The sequence below is a fragment of the Budorcas taxicolor genome, chromosome 16 (genome assembly GCF_023091745.1).
Source record: "Budorcas taxicolor isolate Tak-1 chromosome 16, Takin1.1, whole genome shotgun sequence".
Taxonomy (NCBI): domain Eukaryota; kingdom Metazoa; phylum Chordata; class Mammalia; order Artiodactyla; family Bovidae; genus Budorcas; species Budorcas taxicolor.
In genome coordinates, this window is record NC_068925.1 from 47,031,587 (window position 1) to 47,048,444 (window position 16,858).

The window sequence follows — 16,858 nt, forward strand, 5'->3', positions numbered from 1 at the left end:
AAGCCCAGTCTAGAAAATATACTTAATATATGTTTATTGAACTGGACAGGACTCATATAGACTCACAGTGAACACTTCCTTAAGGGAGGTGCAGATGGAGCACGATAGCAATTAGAAACAGGGGATAATTTCTTCTGGCTATAGAAGATCCGAGGAGATACCTTGGAAAGTTCAGAAGTTATTAATACAAGGCTGGCTAACACAGTCGATGCAGACATGGAAAAAAGATGTTCTGAGCAAGGAACTCTTTATACAATGTAGACCAGTGGGCACATGGCAAGTCTGAAGAGGAATGGGATGAGATAATATATCCACAGACCAAAGCCACACGATCATTTACAGAAAGCAAAAAAAAAAAAAAAAAAAAAATCTGCATTCTTTTTAAAAACACAGAGTGCCAACACAGACTCATTTGCCCCTTCCTGAGCTTTTGCCACTCAGGCTGTTTCATCAGTCAAATCACTTCCTCCTTATCTATTCATTGCCATTTCCCAAACCTGATTTGGGCACCATACATGTTTGTGCCTGGCTATTTTAAATATTTCCCATCAGCTGCAAGCAAGATACTTATTTATCTTATTGCTGCAAGCAGAGCTGAAATGATCTGGCATCGCCACGAGGCAGACAGTTATTTCATGCCCTGCTAATTCCTAATGTGGTAACTACAATATTGCTCCTACTTTTAAAAGAGGTGCATTTTTTTCCCTTCTTAATATGTGGCCTAAGTGTCCAAATAAAGAACCCCACTTCTAATAAGGCCAAGTCCAAAAACATAACCTTGCCAACCGCAGCCATGTTCCAAATGGGGCATTGAGCTTTCAGGCGTTCGGTTGAGAAGTCAAAGCAGTTTTCCATTCTTTCAGACAGCACAAACAGGTCAGCAAAACAAAACTCTCTTTTTACTGCTGAAAATTCCAATCAGAGGCAATGGCGGGCCTTCCTGCCAGGTGGATGGCTCAAACGAGGGGGTTCCTTTCCACCTGGAACAGGCTCTGGAGGGAGGATGTGTTTGTGCTACCCACGGGCAAATCAACAACCTCTGGTTCAAGTCAACAGCCCACTGGTTCTAAAGGCAGGATGTCTATGGCAAGGAATACCTTGTGACCAGAGCAGAGAGAGCCTTGTCCCCAGGGGATGAGTGTCTGGTGTGCAAAGGGCTGGAAGAGATGCTGACATGTTGTAAGTCTGGGCACCTGTTGCTTTAAATTATCTTAGCTATTTTTCAACAGCCTCTGTCTCTGTCCACTGATATTCCCCATCCCTACCTTGCCACTGTCTGGCTCCTCCAGCACCTAGTGCCCCATGTCTATGTCTTAAGACCAAGTCTGCCTTAGGCACCTATGTGTCCTCCTATCCCAGCCCTCAGGAAGCCCCAGTTGTGAGCATGATTTTTTTTTTTTGTCCCCATGAGATGGGGAGTGTTCTTGATGACATTACCACATCTTCAATACCTTTCCCAGTGATGGTGGGTAGAAAGTATTCGACAGCAGGCTGATGGACAAAGGGTAGGTGCTGGACTTGACCCGAAACCCTGCCAGACTGCCGAGGGCAAGTGCTCACATGGTAGAGCTAGGTGGGTCTTGGCTCAAGTCCCAGCTCCACAATGATTCAGGGCGGGATGTGGAGCAAGGAAACCCTCTCAAGGCGCCATCACTTCATCTATGAAGTGGGTGTAACAGTATGTATCTGGCATGGATGTTTTGAGAAGGGTTGAGTGAGATAGCATACCTGGCATATAGGAGAGTCATAAGCCTGCAGCCAGGAGTGGCTCCTGGTATGACAGCGGTCCCCAAACTTCTTGGCACCAGGGACCGGTTTTGTAGAAGACAATGTTTCCACAGGCCGGGGAGTGGGGTGGGGATGGTTTGGGGATGATTCAAGAGCATTCTACTTACGGTGTACTTGATTTCTACTATTATTACATCAGCTCCGCCTCAGATCATCAGGCATTAGATCCCAGAGGCTGGGGATCCCTGTGTGATGGGACCCAGGCAGTAAGGGTGTTGGGAGGTCAGCAGCCTGGATTCTAAGAAACTGGGCACTTTCAGGAGAGACGGGTGCAGACAGGGCTGGAGACAGCCAGAGAAGAGCCCCATGAACTTAAAAGAGCTCTTCTAGCTCAGCTCGAAGAACATCTCCCTGGGCTGACTTCACCCAGAGCATCCCAGCTGTGGTGCGGCGATCCCAGCGGCACGGGGTCACCAGATGAACCTCTCTGCTCTCCAGGAATACACCCTACCTCCCTGCCAACAACAGCTCGTCTCCCCGACCCAGGCCCCAGGTAAGCAGGCATCAATCTACCTGGTGAGCAGGACCCGTTTCAGGCCTGCTGAGATTTCATCTCACGAAACATTGACACCACAACCACCTTCTTTTTTCCTCCCTGCCAACCTCTGTCATCTCTAGAAACCTTATCGAGCTGGCTTCTCCTTGGCTTACAGACAAGACAACTAATCACGGACCTAAGAGCTCAACAGCCTCCAAAGCAGCTGCCCCCATCCTGGGCCAGGATGAGAAAATCAATGTGCCTCTGAATTGCTGTCTGTGCCGAGGGCCCCAGCCTCTGAGAACAAAAGCAGCCAGGCCTCAAGCAGTTCTGTGAACAGGGCTGGAAGTTTTCCTGGCCTGAGGGAAGGCTTAGAGCAAGTGATGTGTTAAACGGTGGATCCAAATATCTTTATCATGCCCTTGAACAGAGGAAACTGGGTGGGTGGTAGAAAAATCACAGCCCCAAGACCCAGGCAGGGCTGTCTGCCTCACCCAGCAGTAGGGGTAGCTGGCGGGTGCCGTGTCTGGCATGATATAGGTACTCAGTCAACAGAAACCACTGGATTGAATCCAATGAAGAAGAAAGTAAAAGTGTTAGTCGCTCAGTCCTGTCCGACTCTTTGTGACCCCACAGAGTGTAGCCCGCCAGGCACCTCTGTCCATGGAATTCTCCAGGCAAGAATACTGGAGTGGGGTGCCATTCCCTTCTCCAAGGGATCTTCCCGACCCAGGGATCGAACCTGGGTCTTCCGCATTGCAGGCAGATTTACCATCTGAGCCACCAAGGAGGACTGAAAAAGGAAGAAGGGCCCAAACTGGGAAGCCCCTCCCCTTGTGAGATTCAAAACCCACCTATGCTCACATGGCAGTTCCCACCTGCCTACTGTCCCTGGAAGGACCACTGGGCTTCATCACTGGTCTAGCTCAGAGCAAAGGCAGGCCACTGACAAGTGGGACTTGTCTTGCCAGAGAAGCCTTCCTTTGGGACTGTTTACAAATCCTGCCCAGGGTAGAAAATCCACAGCAGAGGACTTCCATGAACACCAGAATGAACAAGCTCATCCCCACGAGTAAGTGAGAACAACCCCAACTCACACTGAACGGGGTACCTTCTTTCACCTAGCAGCAACGAGAGGCAGAGAAGAAACGGCCATTCTCAGTGCTAGTGGGAGGGCGGTTGGCACAACCACTTGGGAGCAATTTGGCCATATCCAGTAAGATTGAGGGGCTTCCCAGGTGGCACTGGGCACCTGCCTGCCAGTGCAGGAGATGCAAGAGATGCGGGTTCGATCCCTGGGTCAGGAAGATCCCCTAGAGGAGGAAATGGCAACCCACTCCAGTATTCTTGCCTGGAGAAATCCCATGGACAGAGGAGCCTGGCGGGCTACAGTCCAGGGGTTGCAAAGAGTCAGACATGACTGAGCAACTGAGTAAGACTGAAAATTCTCAGACCCTACACCCAGCAATGCCAAGTCTTGCACAAGCAGGCAAGGATCATAACATTGACGCAAACATCATAATGCTGGAAAACTGGAAAGAATCCAAAGTCCACCCACCAAGGAGGGTCTCAAATGCTCCTAAGCTGAATACTCCAGAACAGTTCAAAGGGATGAGGGACTCTCAGAATCACATGGCTAAATGAGACAGGTAAGCCAGGAAACAGTATGGAAGTTAAGACACACAGTCCCACCCAACTGTAAGACCTTGGCTTACAGGAAGCTTCTTCTCACCCAGGAAGCTTCTCTGATTATCCCAGGCTACTCTGAACCCCCAGGACGTGCCTCTTTAAAGCTCAGCCTTCCATACTGCTCAGCACTGTGAGTGACTTTTACGCACATGGCTACCTCCTCAATTTGAAGGCGAGTTCTTGGAACACAGAACACTGCTCTTATTTTCTCAGTAGACACCACACGGCCCTCCCTGCACAGGGTAGGGCCACAGGTAGGTGTTTGCTGATCGACTCAATGGGACAGCTCCCCAAACTCATTGAGATCAGCCACCACATCTCATTGGGTGAGAGCCTCACTCTCACTGTGGGGTCTCACTGGGGGGCCTCACTCTCCAAGAACCTCAAGACACACTCCTTGTGATGCTGCCAAGGCTCCTCCAAGCCTGCCTCCCATTACTACCTCCCCACCACCACTCATGCCCGGAAAGTCACGGAAACCCGCCACCACCTTGTCCATCCATCCCCTTCCTCAGTGGTCTGAGGGTCCAATCCACCTCCCTGCCACGTCTACACATTAGCCTGCAGGTAAGGGAGCCACAAATAACTCCAAACATAAATGTGGCCTAAAAATACCCATAAATCATTCTGATTCCACCCAGTGATGATTCTAATTTACAACACGAAGGAAGAAAATGAACACTGGGGCTTTTTTTCCCCCTGAGCTTTGGCTGCTGCCAAGCCAGAATCCCACTCCACTGTTATTAACACTTACAACCAGAAGTTCCAGAGTTACACAGCATGGAGATGAAATCTACCAGATGCCTGTGGGAACAGGGGCTGAGGGCCATGGTTTGGGTGTGAATTCCCACAGCCTGAGTGGCCCTTCATTAGGGGCTCCACCCACACTTGTCACTTTTTACCTATCCCTTCATCAGGGGAGATCAGAGCAAAGTCCCGCCTTTCTCTGGTCTCCTAACAATGGCTAATCTGTTTGCACAATCACCAGCCACAGTCTAGGGGCTGGGTCTGGAGCAGCCAGTTGAGGCAATCTGTATTTGAATGTTCTCTGCAGTCGCTTCTTTGTGGGCTGTGCAAGCAATGAACCCAGGAGAACAGAGGGAACTGGGGTTTCTCCTACCCCAGCTTTTTCTGTGTTCATCATCATAAAGCATTGTTATTAGGTGTTTAAAAAAAAATGCAAAAGCATAAAACAAAAGTTATCTCTCTCTGTGGGGCAATATAATAAAAGCCATTGGATGCTATTTTTAACAGCCGTAAAAGCACATGATTAATACAGAAGAAGTCGTAATGACAAAGTGCGTCACAAAGAGCATCAGCATGGAGGGTGAGCCGTTGAACTCGAGTGGGTCCTGGCCATCAATCCTGATACACTGGAGGACCCAAAGTGCCAGTGGACTCCGGGAGACCCCTTTCTGGCCACTGTGAAATCCCAGGTGGACTGCGGCCAGCTTCTGGTCCTGGTCCAAGACAGGAGCTGCCAGACTCCCTGGGAAGATCCTTTACGAGGATCAGCAAGAAAAGCAGAGAAGTGGGTGCTCTCACTAACTTGCAGGCCAAGACGCACCACGATTCAAGTTCTCTCTCTCCTGCTATGACACGTGGCTTGGCCCCCTCAAACAATGGAAAAGAGGAACCAGGGGACTCTCTCCGTGGCTCCCTAAGGGTGAGAGCAGGCGGGGTCAGGACAATACCAAGGAAACCAGACCATACCCTGTCTTCCCGCAGGCCCCAAACTGAAGTTGGCATAACATTCTGAGATGTTCTATGCAGCGCCCACCTCTGCCCCAGCCCTGCAACACACCTTGTTAGCCCATCTAATGATCTTCAACATCTGCGAGCTCCCTGAGGCTGCAAAACCCAGAGGGAAACAGAAGGATCTGTCAGTAGAGGGAGGGAAGCCAGGTTCTGGTTGGGGGCCACCGGTTCCCAGGGGACCTACTCAACTGAGCACCACCTGGAGAGGAAGATGCCATACACAGCTCCCCATTCCCTCACAAACTCTCAAGGCACCGGTGGCTCCTTGGGATCTGCAGGAACCTTGCAGATCCCAATGTACATGCCAAGGACTCTCAAGAATCAGAAACACCCTAGTTAAATCCGATTTCATGGAAATCGTAAATGGAGACTATTAGGGTAAGAAGGCAGGAAAAAAGAGAAACAACAAATGGGGTCTTGGCAAACAAAAATGCCTTTGAACAAGAAGGGGCTGGCATCAAATGACCCCAGAGCAATTCCATCCTCTTGCAGCCTGGAATTGACATTCATGGAACAAGAGAGCTTTTCTGTTCTTTACCTCCACTCCCTGGACCTTCAGTTTCATGTGGTCCTCTCTGGTCGTTTTGCCATCTTTCCTCTTTTTCCAGCAATACCCATCTTTCCTGTATTTCACTTTCTTCCTGTTGTAGAGGATCATGGAGCCATTCTGGGGTCTGGAAACAACAAATGGTTAAGTTACCAAGAGAACCAAGCAAGAAAAAAATTTATGAAGAAAGATATCATAGACCAGTAAAAGTCTCTACAGAAAAGCAATATTCCACATTTGCTGGAACGTAATTTTTCACCTTTTATTGCAGCTCCCTGGATTAACCGTGTTTTACGGCCAGCCAAAATTTGCTTGCGGATTTGGTACCTAATGAATTAAATGTGTCAATGATAGGCTTAAAAAACATCCCCTTAGTAATATCCACCGTCTAATCAGGATATACGATGTGGGGGCCTGAGCTCTGCCCTGAAAAGCAGGAAAAAGACAGAAAGCAAAAAAGAGCCGAGGGTGTTGTCGCAGCCTGCAATATCTTATCTCTTGTGGAAAGATTTTCTGCACATCTTTTAATCCATCACCCTACATTAGGAAATAAATAAGTTTAACGCAGACACTAGATGACTATGTTAAACACAGACCAGTGGAAGAACTAGACGCCGAGGCCAGATGCTCTGATTCATTGCCTGCATTTAGATTCCTGCTGGATGGGGAAGAGCCCTACAGCACTTCTTCCCAAGCAAGCTAAGTACCTGATTTTTTCCCATTTGGGCTTCAGCTGTCAAAGGGCTCAGTTCAGCCAGGTAATCTGTCTATTCTGTCCATAACCACAGTAAGTTATAAAAATAGTTACCCACATGCTCATGCTAAGAGTGGGAGGGCTATTCTCTGTGCCACTTAAAAAGAACAAAGAGAATTTTCCTGAAAGGCCTCAAGTGTCAACCTCAGAGAGCAAAAGATGTTTACACTCATCCTCATAGCCATGAAGAAAGTGAAAGTGTTAGTCACTCAGTCATGTCCCTCCAGGCTCCTCTGCCCATGGGATTTCCCAGGCAAGAATACTGGAGTGAGTTGCCGTTTTTTCTCCAGGGGATCTTCCCAACCCAGGGTTTGAACCCAGGTCTCCTGCATTGTAAGCAGATTCTTTACCATCTGAGCCACCAGGGAAACCCCTCATAGCCATCACCTTGACATATTTTAGTTTGGGGACATCAAGGAAACAAAGAACTAAACTCTCCTGGCAGCTGAGGCAGGTGCTATTGCAAACCTTCCAGAATAAAGTCAGTAGCTGTAGCCTGGAACATCCTTCAAGGAAGATGCCCCTGAAAGCTACAGCACATGGTACACCCACCCTTGTCAGCTCAGTGTCCCTCTCCACCTGAAGACTCAGCACAGGGAAAGGGAAGGCCAGTGATCTGAGCACCCAGGGGACCACACAGGTCTTCTAGCTCCCTCCTAGCCAGTGTGAGATAGCTCCTGACACAAACAGGGCAAAGCAAAGGCTTTCCTCTTTTTTTAATTTAATTTAATTTTTATTCCTTAGCTGCAACACGTGGCATGCTGGATCTTAGTTCCCTGACCAAGGATTGAACCCACACCCCCTGCAGTGAAAGTGTGGAGTCTTAACCACTGGACTGCCAAGAAAGTCTTTTTTAAAAAAATCAATATATTTTTCATTGAAGTATAGTTGATTTGCAATATTGTGCTAACTTCTGCTGCACAGCAAAATGATTTAAGTATACATACATATACCCTGATGCTAGCAAAGATTGAAGGCTAAAGGAGAAGAGGGTGGCAGAGGATGAGATGGTCAGATAGCATCACCAACTCAACGGCCATGAATCTGAGCAAACTCCAGGAGACAGTGAAGGACAGGGAAGCTTAGTGTGCTGTAGTCCATGAGGTTGCAGAATTGGACAGAACTTAGCGACTGAACAACATATATGTATGTATATATAAACATATATATATAAACACACGTACATTTTGGGGGGCTTCCATGGTGGCTCAATGGGTAAAGAACCACCTGCAATGCAGGAGATGCAAGAGATGCAGGAAGATCCCTGGAGGAGGGCATGGCAACCCACTCCAGTATCCCTGCCTGGAGAATCCCACGGACAGAGGAGCCTGGTGGGCTACAATCCATGGGGTCTCACAGAGTCAGGTGCGACTGAACACGCATGCACACGTTTTTAAAAATACTCTTTGCCATTATGGTTTATCATAGGATATTGAATATAGTTTCCTGTGCGATATAGTAGGATCTTGTTTATTCACTCTCTATATATAAAAGCTTACATCTGCTAACTCCAACCTCGCACTCCATCCCTCCCCCAACCCCCTCCCCCTTGGCAGCCAACCAGTCTGTTCTCTGTGCCCAGGATTCTGTTTCTTAGATTCCTTCTGATGCAAGCTGGCTGCTGTTTCTGTGCTGCAGTAGAGGTGAGGAAGTAGGCAACCAGGCTTCCCTGGGGCCCAGGGCAAAAGCCTCCATCCCATTCTTTTCTTTTCTTTTGAACTATGGGCCATTTCACAATTGGGCACAGACCACTGATTATTGATCTCTTACTATTCCATTGTCTGTAGGGAAGAAAAAAATCACTCTAGGGTGACAGCGGCTAATTGTAGTTCCCACCCAGCCAGGTGGTGTCGTTCAGCGGCCAGCTGATGACTAACCAGCGATTCCATCGGAAATCATAGACTTTCAGCAGTGACTCCCAGCACCTCACTGTTTGCCGATCACTGTGCAGTTGGTTTGTGTCAGTGCTGGTTTCCTCCCTGAAGTCTGCACCGACTAAAACAATCTGGAAACAGCTCGGCACGCTTGTCACAACCTGTCAGCTGATGATATCTGTCTTGCTCTTACCAGTCTGTATTGAAAACCTTACAGTTCTCTTTCATTTCTGAATGGCAGGAAAGCTGGAATCCAGGCCCCACTGTGCCAGGCCCTTTCCACTGCAGCCCTGTTCTCATATTCAGAGAGCCAGCTCCCTAAAAGACCCATTAGAAGGACCCTGAAGCCCAACAGCTGCACTTACCCACTTCCTAAGGAATAAGCAAAGAAGACATCCCATCAAATAGATGGGTGCTGCTTTTCTTGTCCCCTCCAAAGAAGAACAAAGACACCCAAGAGAGTGTTTCAGGGACCCTCTCCATCCCAGAAAACTCATCTATTGGAGAAGATATGACATTAATCCTATCGGCTTCTCGTGAGCTAAGACAGGACTTGTGATTTGTTCTGCCCTCTTGGTCTTCCTAAACATGGTCAATGACCCTCTGCAGTGTCTTCAGGACAACTGTCCCCAGATCATAAATGCTATGGCCCAGAGAGAGTGGGCATCTGCAGACACTGTCACGTTCACAGTCAGAACCACAATAGCACCCACTGAGGAAATCTGCCTTCTTCTGGTGACCCATCCTTTGCTTTCTGGAAGGGCGAGGGGCCCTGTCATCCAACCCTTCTGGCAGGACATAATCCCACAGGGAATCTAAGTGTCCAACTTAAATGGCCTTAATAAATGGAATCATCATTTTAACTCACAATAATGAGCAACCTAATAGTGTTTAATCCACCACTTTGATTTTATTAGAACTTGCTCTGCTCTGCGCGATGGGGAAGGTCCCTCCGCCCACAGTTCACAGGTCCTGAGGACAGAGAGGGAAAGCCAGAGGGCTGCAGTGGGGCCCATGTGCCACCCCCCCCCCCCCCCACCCAGTGCAAAGGGAGTGGTGCTGCCCTGCCTCCCAGAGAACACTCAGGAGTAAAGGAGAGCGGGGGGAAGATCCAAGGAAGGGGTGGAGGCTGGGGCACTACTCTAGGGGGAAGGAGAGGTGGGCTAGACCCCATGAGAGGGGTCCCATCAACGGAGAACTTTAGTAAGGTTCATTTCTGCCTAAAAGGGAGCACCCACATGAGAAGAGCAAAGAAGTGGGAATGGATCTGAGGACAGAGGGTGATGCAGCTGTAAAGAAGCGGCACAGAAAAATCGATGTGTTTTGTCTTTTATGTTGCCAGCTCCCGGTGAGCACCAGCTCTAGGGGGAGCGCGCCATGTGTGGCCTAGGTTTGCTTCTATTTCTGCATCTACAGCTGCATCTGTGCTCAAGTCACTCAGCCGCGTCCGACTCTTTGCAACCCTGTGGATCGTAGCCCACCAGGCTCTAGGTGCCACGGAATTTTCCAGGCAAGAATACTGGAGTCGGTAGCCACCTCCCATACCTGCATCTGTTTCCATGTCTATAGCCACATCTGTCTCTCCATCCCTGTCTACATCTATACCTATTTCTATGTCTACACCTATGTCTGTATCTGAATCTATGTCTACGTCTCTGTCGGTATCTGCATATACTTCTTTATCTATGTCATTTTTTTTCATCCTCATGGCAACCCTATGAAGTAGCTATTATCACCATCCCCAACATAAAGATGAGGAAATTAACTCTTGCCTGGAAAATCCCATGGACGGAGGAGCCTGGTAGGCTGCAGTCCATGGGGTCGCTAAGAGTTGGACACGACTGAGCGATTTCACTTTCACTTTTCACTTTCATGCATTGGAGAAGGAAATGGCAACCCACGCCAGTGTTCTTGCCAGGAGAATCCCAGGGACGGAGGAGCCTGGTGGGCTGCCGTCCATGGGGTCGCACAGAGTCGGACACGACTGAAGCGACTTAGCAGCAGCAGCAGCAGCCAGAAGATGACCGAGCAGGAGTCCCTTGAAATCACTGTGACTCCAGAGCTTCCTCTGAGGCACAGACTGAGGGGCCGGTCCAGGTTGGAATCCTAGTTCTGCCCTACTGGCTGGGGGGAACCCTGATGCCCTGAAAGCACCCCTCATCCAGCAGATGAGGACTTGGGGGTTTCCTTCCAGGCTTCCTCACTTCCTGTCTGGGTGGAATAATATGGAAGCCATCCAGACCTCCTTATAAGCTCCAGTTGCTCACAGTGGTGACTTACTGGGGAAAAGTACCTGTTTTTTTGGTATGCCTCCCCTTCCTCTCTCACGTACAGACTCCTCCTCCAGTGTTTGTGGGACCACCTCTCAAATCAACTGCCTGTACTGAAGTCCTCATCTCAGGAGCCCCAGCTGAGAGAAACTGAACTAACAGCGACAGTCTAGTCTCGGAAAAACAATCCAAGTCCTCCATGGCAGCAGGGAGGGGAACATTAAAGGAAGAAAGGTGAACATCCAGGAGCTTCATTCTCACCAGGGAGGTTTCTAGGCAAGAAACCTTTCAGTCGGATAAACCTATCTAAAGGGCAGTAACAGAGCTACAGACATAGAGAACAAACTTGTGGACGCAGTGGGGGAGAAAGATGGGATGATTTGAGACAGTAGAACTGAAACATGAACATTACTGTATGTAAAGTAGATCGCCAGTGGGAACTGGCTGTATGATGCAGGGAACACAGAGGCAGTGTTCTGTGACAACCTAGAGGGGTGGGAGGCAGGAGGGAGGTTTAAGAGGGAGGGGACATATGTATACCTGTGGCTGATTCATGTTGCTGTATGGCAGAAACCATCACAATATCATAAAGTAATTATTCTCTAATTAAAAATAAAATTAAATTAAGAAAGAAACATTTTAACCTAAGAAACTAATAGTTAGCAAAGCCAATAATGCTCTGTGCAATATAGTAAAAAGATTATGAGATCAATGGAAAAACTATTGCAGATCATCAAGGTAAAGAAGTAGGTCTAAAATTAAGGCACATAATCAGTAAAGTAGATATATGCTTATATAATAGCTTATGTGTGTGTGTGTGTCATATACACGTACCCACATGTGTGCACACACACAAATAAGACAGAAGGAATGTCGAAGACTCCATTAATTGAGAGAAAAAGAAAATTAAATACCTAGGCATACATTTAATAAGAAATTCCCAAAACCTAAGGAGAAAAACTAGAAATATCAAAAAGACACAAAAGTAGTTTTCAATAAATGAAGAAGAGTAACATGTTCTTGGTTCAGAAGTGTGAGGATCATAAAAATGTCAATCTTCCCAAAGTTAATTTATCAATGTAATGTAATGGAAACAAGAATCCCAACAGAGTGCTTTTTCTGTGTCTAGAAAAATGTATTATCAAATTCATCAGGAGGGGAAAGAAATACCAAAGATAGCCAGAAAAACTTCAATAAGGAGGACTAAGGTATAGAGGCCTGTCCTAACAGCTATTAACACATTCTGTAAAGCCTCTATATTTTAAAAAGTATGGAATCATCATACAAATAAATAGCCAACAGAACAGAATAGAAACTCCAGAAATAGTCTCACTTATACACGTAAATTTAATATATAATAAAGGAGGCATCTCAAGTCAGTGCGGGAGGGAGACTGACTTTTTAATAGGTGATGTTGGCATGTGGAAAAGATAAAACTGAATGGACCCTTCACACCTTACAGTGGCATAAATTCCAAATGGACTAGAGATTTAAATGCAATAAATATAACCATACCTAACTCTAGAAGAAAATGCAAGTGAATTTCTCTAACCTGAAAGTGGAGAAAACTTTCCTAAACATGATTTTTAAAAATCTAGTAACAGTGTGTGAAAGGTATATCTGATCACATAAAAATAAAGCTGCCAGACTGTTTTCCAAAGCAATTGCTTTGGAATTTTACATTCCCATAAGCAAATCTGAGAGTTCCAAAGTCTCCCCACCCTCCCCAACAGTTGGCATTGTCTGTCTTTTGGATTATAGCCATCCTAGTGGGTGTGTGGTAGGGTTTTAATTTGCATTTCCCTAATGACTAATGATGTTGAGCATCTTTTCACGTCCTTATTAGCAATTCATGTAATTTCTTTGATAAAATGTCTATTTGGAGCCTTTGCCCATTTTTAATTTAGTTGTTTGTCTTCTTCTTTTTGAGTTGTAAGGGTTATTTACATAAAATCTGGTTACAAGTCCTTCATCAGATATGTGATTTGCAAATATTTTCTCCCAATCTATGATTCTTCTTTTTAAAAATTTTTTTCTTTTAAGGAGCAAAGGGTTTCAATTTTGATGGAGTCAAACTTATCAATTTTTTCTTGTATGAATCATGCTTTTAATGTCATGGGGTTTCCCTGGTGGCTGAGACAGTGAAGAATCTGCCTGCAATGCAAGAGACCTGGGTTCAGTCCCTGGGTTGGGAAAATCCCCTGGAGAAGGGAATGGCTACCCTCTCCAGTATTCTTGCCTGGGAAATCCCACGGACAGAGGAAACTGGCAGGCTACAGTCCTTGCGGTCACAAAGAGTCAGACATGACTGAGCAACTAACATTTTCACTTTAGTTTAGTGTCATACCTAAGAATGTTTTGCCTAACCCAAGGTTGCATTTTCTTCTAAGAGTTTCATACTTTTACCTCTTACATTAAAGTCAATGATGTGTTTGAGTTCATTTTTGTGTACGGTGTGAGATAAAGGCCTAAATTGGTTTTGGGCACATGCTTATTCAATTGCCCCAGTACCATTTCTTTTTTTTTTAAGGATTCTCTTTTCCCCCACTGAATTGCTTTTGTACCTTTGTTGAAAATAAAGTGACCATAAACATAAGGTTTTATTTCTGGACTTCATATTCTATTCTACTTTTTATCTTTATGTCAATACTATAATGTCTTGATTGTTGCAACTTTATAGTAAGTTTTAAAGTCAGGATATAGTCCTCAAACTTTGTTCTTATATTTTGTTTTGGCTATTCTAGTTTCTTAATATTTCTGTATACATTTTAAGATTGGTTTTTTCTTTCCATTTTGTCAATGAAAAGAAATCTTGAAATATATACAGAAATACAACAAACCTAGAATAGCTAAAAATTTTTTGAAAAATAAGAACAAAGTTGGAGGACTTATAGTAAAAAATATTTGCAAATTATATGACCAATGAAGGGTTAATATACAGCATGTAGGAATAGCTCATACAACTCAACATCAAAAAATCAAAAAACCCAGTTTAAAAATGGGCAGATGACCTGAACAGACATTTTCCAAAGGAGAAATGCAGATGGCAATGGGCACATGAAAAGATCTCAATATCACTAATCATAAGGAAAATGCAAATCAAAACCACAGTGAGATGGCACATCACACCAGTAAGAATGATCATCATCAAAAAGAACACAAATAACAAATGGTGGTGAGGATGTGGAGAAAAGGGAACCCTCGTATACTCTTGGTGGGAATGCAAATTGATGCAGCCACCGTGGAAAACAGTATGGAGATTTCTCAGAACACTAAAAATAGACCTGCTGTATGACCCAGCAATTCCACTCCTGGATATATAACTGATAGAAAACAAAAATACAAATTCAGAAAGATACATGAACCCCAATGTTCATAGTAGTATTATTTACAATAGTCAAGATCTGGAAACAACCTAAGTGCCCATCACAGATAGATAGATTAAAAAGATGTTGACTCACATATATATATCAGTCACAAAAAGAATGAAATTTTGCCATTTGTAGGAACATGCGTGGACTTGAAAAGCATTACACTAAGTGAAATATCAGACAAAGACAAATACTGTATGACAAATACTTATACATCAAATCTAGAAAATACAACAAGCTACTAAACACAATAAAAAAGAAGCAGACTCACAGATACAGAGGAGTACTTTTAGTGGTTACCAGTGGGAAGAGGGAAGGGGCAAAAGCCAATATAGGGTAAGGAATTAAAGATACAACCATTACGTATAAAACAAGCTATAGGGATATACTGTACAACACATGGAATATAGCAAATATTTTATAATAATTTCAAATTGAGTATGCCTTTTGAAAGTTGTGAATCACTATACTGAACATCTGTAATTTATATACTATCACATACATTTATTGGAGAAGGCAATGGCACTCCACTCCAGTACTCTTGCCTGGAAAATCCCATGGATGGAGGAGCCTGGTAGGCTGCAGTCCATGGGGTTGCTAAGAATCGGACATGACTGAGCGACTTCACTTTCACTTTTCACTTTCATGCATTGGAGAAGGAAATGGCAACCCACTCCAGTGTTCTTGCCTGGAGGATCCCAGGGACAGAGGAGCCTGGTGGGCTGCCGTCTATGGTGTCACACAGGGTTGGACATGACTGAAGTGACTTAGCAGCAGCAGCAGCATATACATTTATATAGTATAAATTATTTTACATTAACTATACTTCAATTTTTTAAAAAAGATTCATTTGACAATTTCTGCAACAACAACAAACAAGTCCATAGGGATTTTTATAGGGGTTGCATTCAATCTTGAAATCAGTTTAGAAATAACTGCCATTTCACAATATTGACTGCTCTAATTGCTTCCAATCACAGAACATAGACTGTCTTTCCACTTATGTAAATCTTTAATGTCTCCATAAGACTTTGTAGTACAGGTTTTACACTTTGTAAATTAATCCAAGTACTTTATTCTTTTGGATGCTACTGTGAATGAAATTGCTTTCTTGATTTCATTTTTGGATTGTTCATTTCATTGTATAGAAATAAAATTGATTTTTGTATGTTGATCTTGTATCCAATGACCTTGCTAAACGTATGTATTAGTGCTAGGAACTTTTTTGTAGATTCCTGTAGATAGTCTACATATATAATAAAGTCATTTGTGAATAAATATTGTTTCACTCTTCTTTTCTATTCTAGATAGCTTCAATTCATTTTTCTTGCCTTATTGCACTGGCTAGAATCTCCAGTAGAATGCTAAACAGAAGTGGTAAGAATAAACACTCTTGTTTTATTCATCTTAGAGAGGAAATATTGTTTCACCATTAAGTATGATTTAAACTATATTAAAGACTTAAACATCAAGCAAAAAGGACTCAAGAACCAACTTGAAGAGGCTCTCACTAACAAAAGATGGGAAATATGAACATCAATAATAGTAGTAACTGCAATGGATTAAAACCTCTTCAGTTCAGTTCAGTTCAGTCGTTCAGTCATGTCCGACTCTTTGCGACCCCATGAATCGCAGCACGCCAGGCCTCCCTGTCCATCACCAACTCCCAGAGTTCACTCAGACTCACGTGCATTGAGTCCGTGATGCCATCCAGCCATCTCATCCTCTGTTGTCCCCTTCTCCTCCTGCCCCCAATCCCTCCCAGCATCAGGGTCTTTTCCAATGAGTCAACTCTTCGCATGAGGTGGCCAAAGTACTGGAGTTTCAGCCTCAGCATCAGTCCTTCCAATGAACACACAGGACTGGTCTCCTTTAGGATATACTGGTTGGATCTCCTTGCAGTCCAAGGGACTCTCAAGAGTCTTCTCCAGCACCACAGTTCAAAATCATCAATTCTTCGGTGCTCTGCCTTCTTCACAGTCCAACTCTCACATCCATACACGACCACTGGAAAAACCATAGCCTTGATTAGACGGACCTTTGTTGGCAAAGTAATGTCTCTGCTTTTGAATATGCTATCTAGGTTGGTCATAACTTTCCTTCCAAAGAGTAAACGTCTTAATTTCATGGCTGCAATCACCATCTGCAGTGATTCTGGAGCCCCCCAAAACAAAGTCTGACACTGTTTCCACTGTTTCCCCATCTATTTCCCATGAAGTGATGGGACCAGATGCCATGATTGTAGTTTTCTGAATGTTGAGCTTTAAGCCAACTTTTTCACTCTCCTCTTTCACTTTCATCAAGAGGCTCTTTTAGTTCCTCTTCACTT

At 44.9% G+C, this 16,858-nt stretch overlaps 1 protein-coding gene across 1 annotated transcript in view; it reads right to left on the reverse strand.

Annotated features, from left to right (window-relative positions):
• Positions 1 to 16,858, reverse strand: part of CAMTA1 (calmodulin binding transcription activator 1) — a 967,024-nt gene that overhangs the window by 491,769 nt on the left and 458,397 nt on the right. The window contains exon 5 of the mRNA XM_052653621.1: positions 6,252 to 6,387. Within this exon, the coding sequence (XP_052509581.1) occupies positions 6,252 to 6,387 (136 nt within the window). The remainder of the gene's footprint in view (positions 1 to 6,251; positions 6,388 to 16,858) is intronic.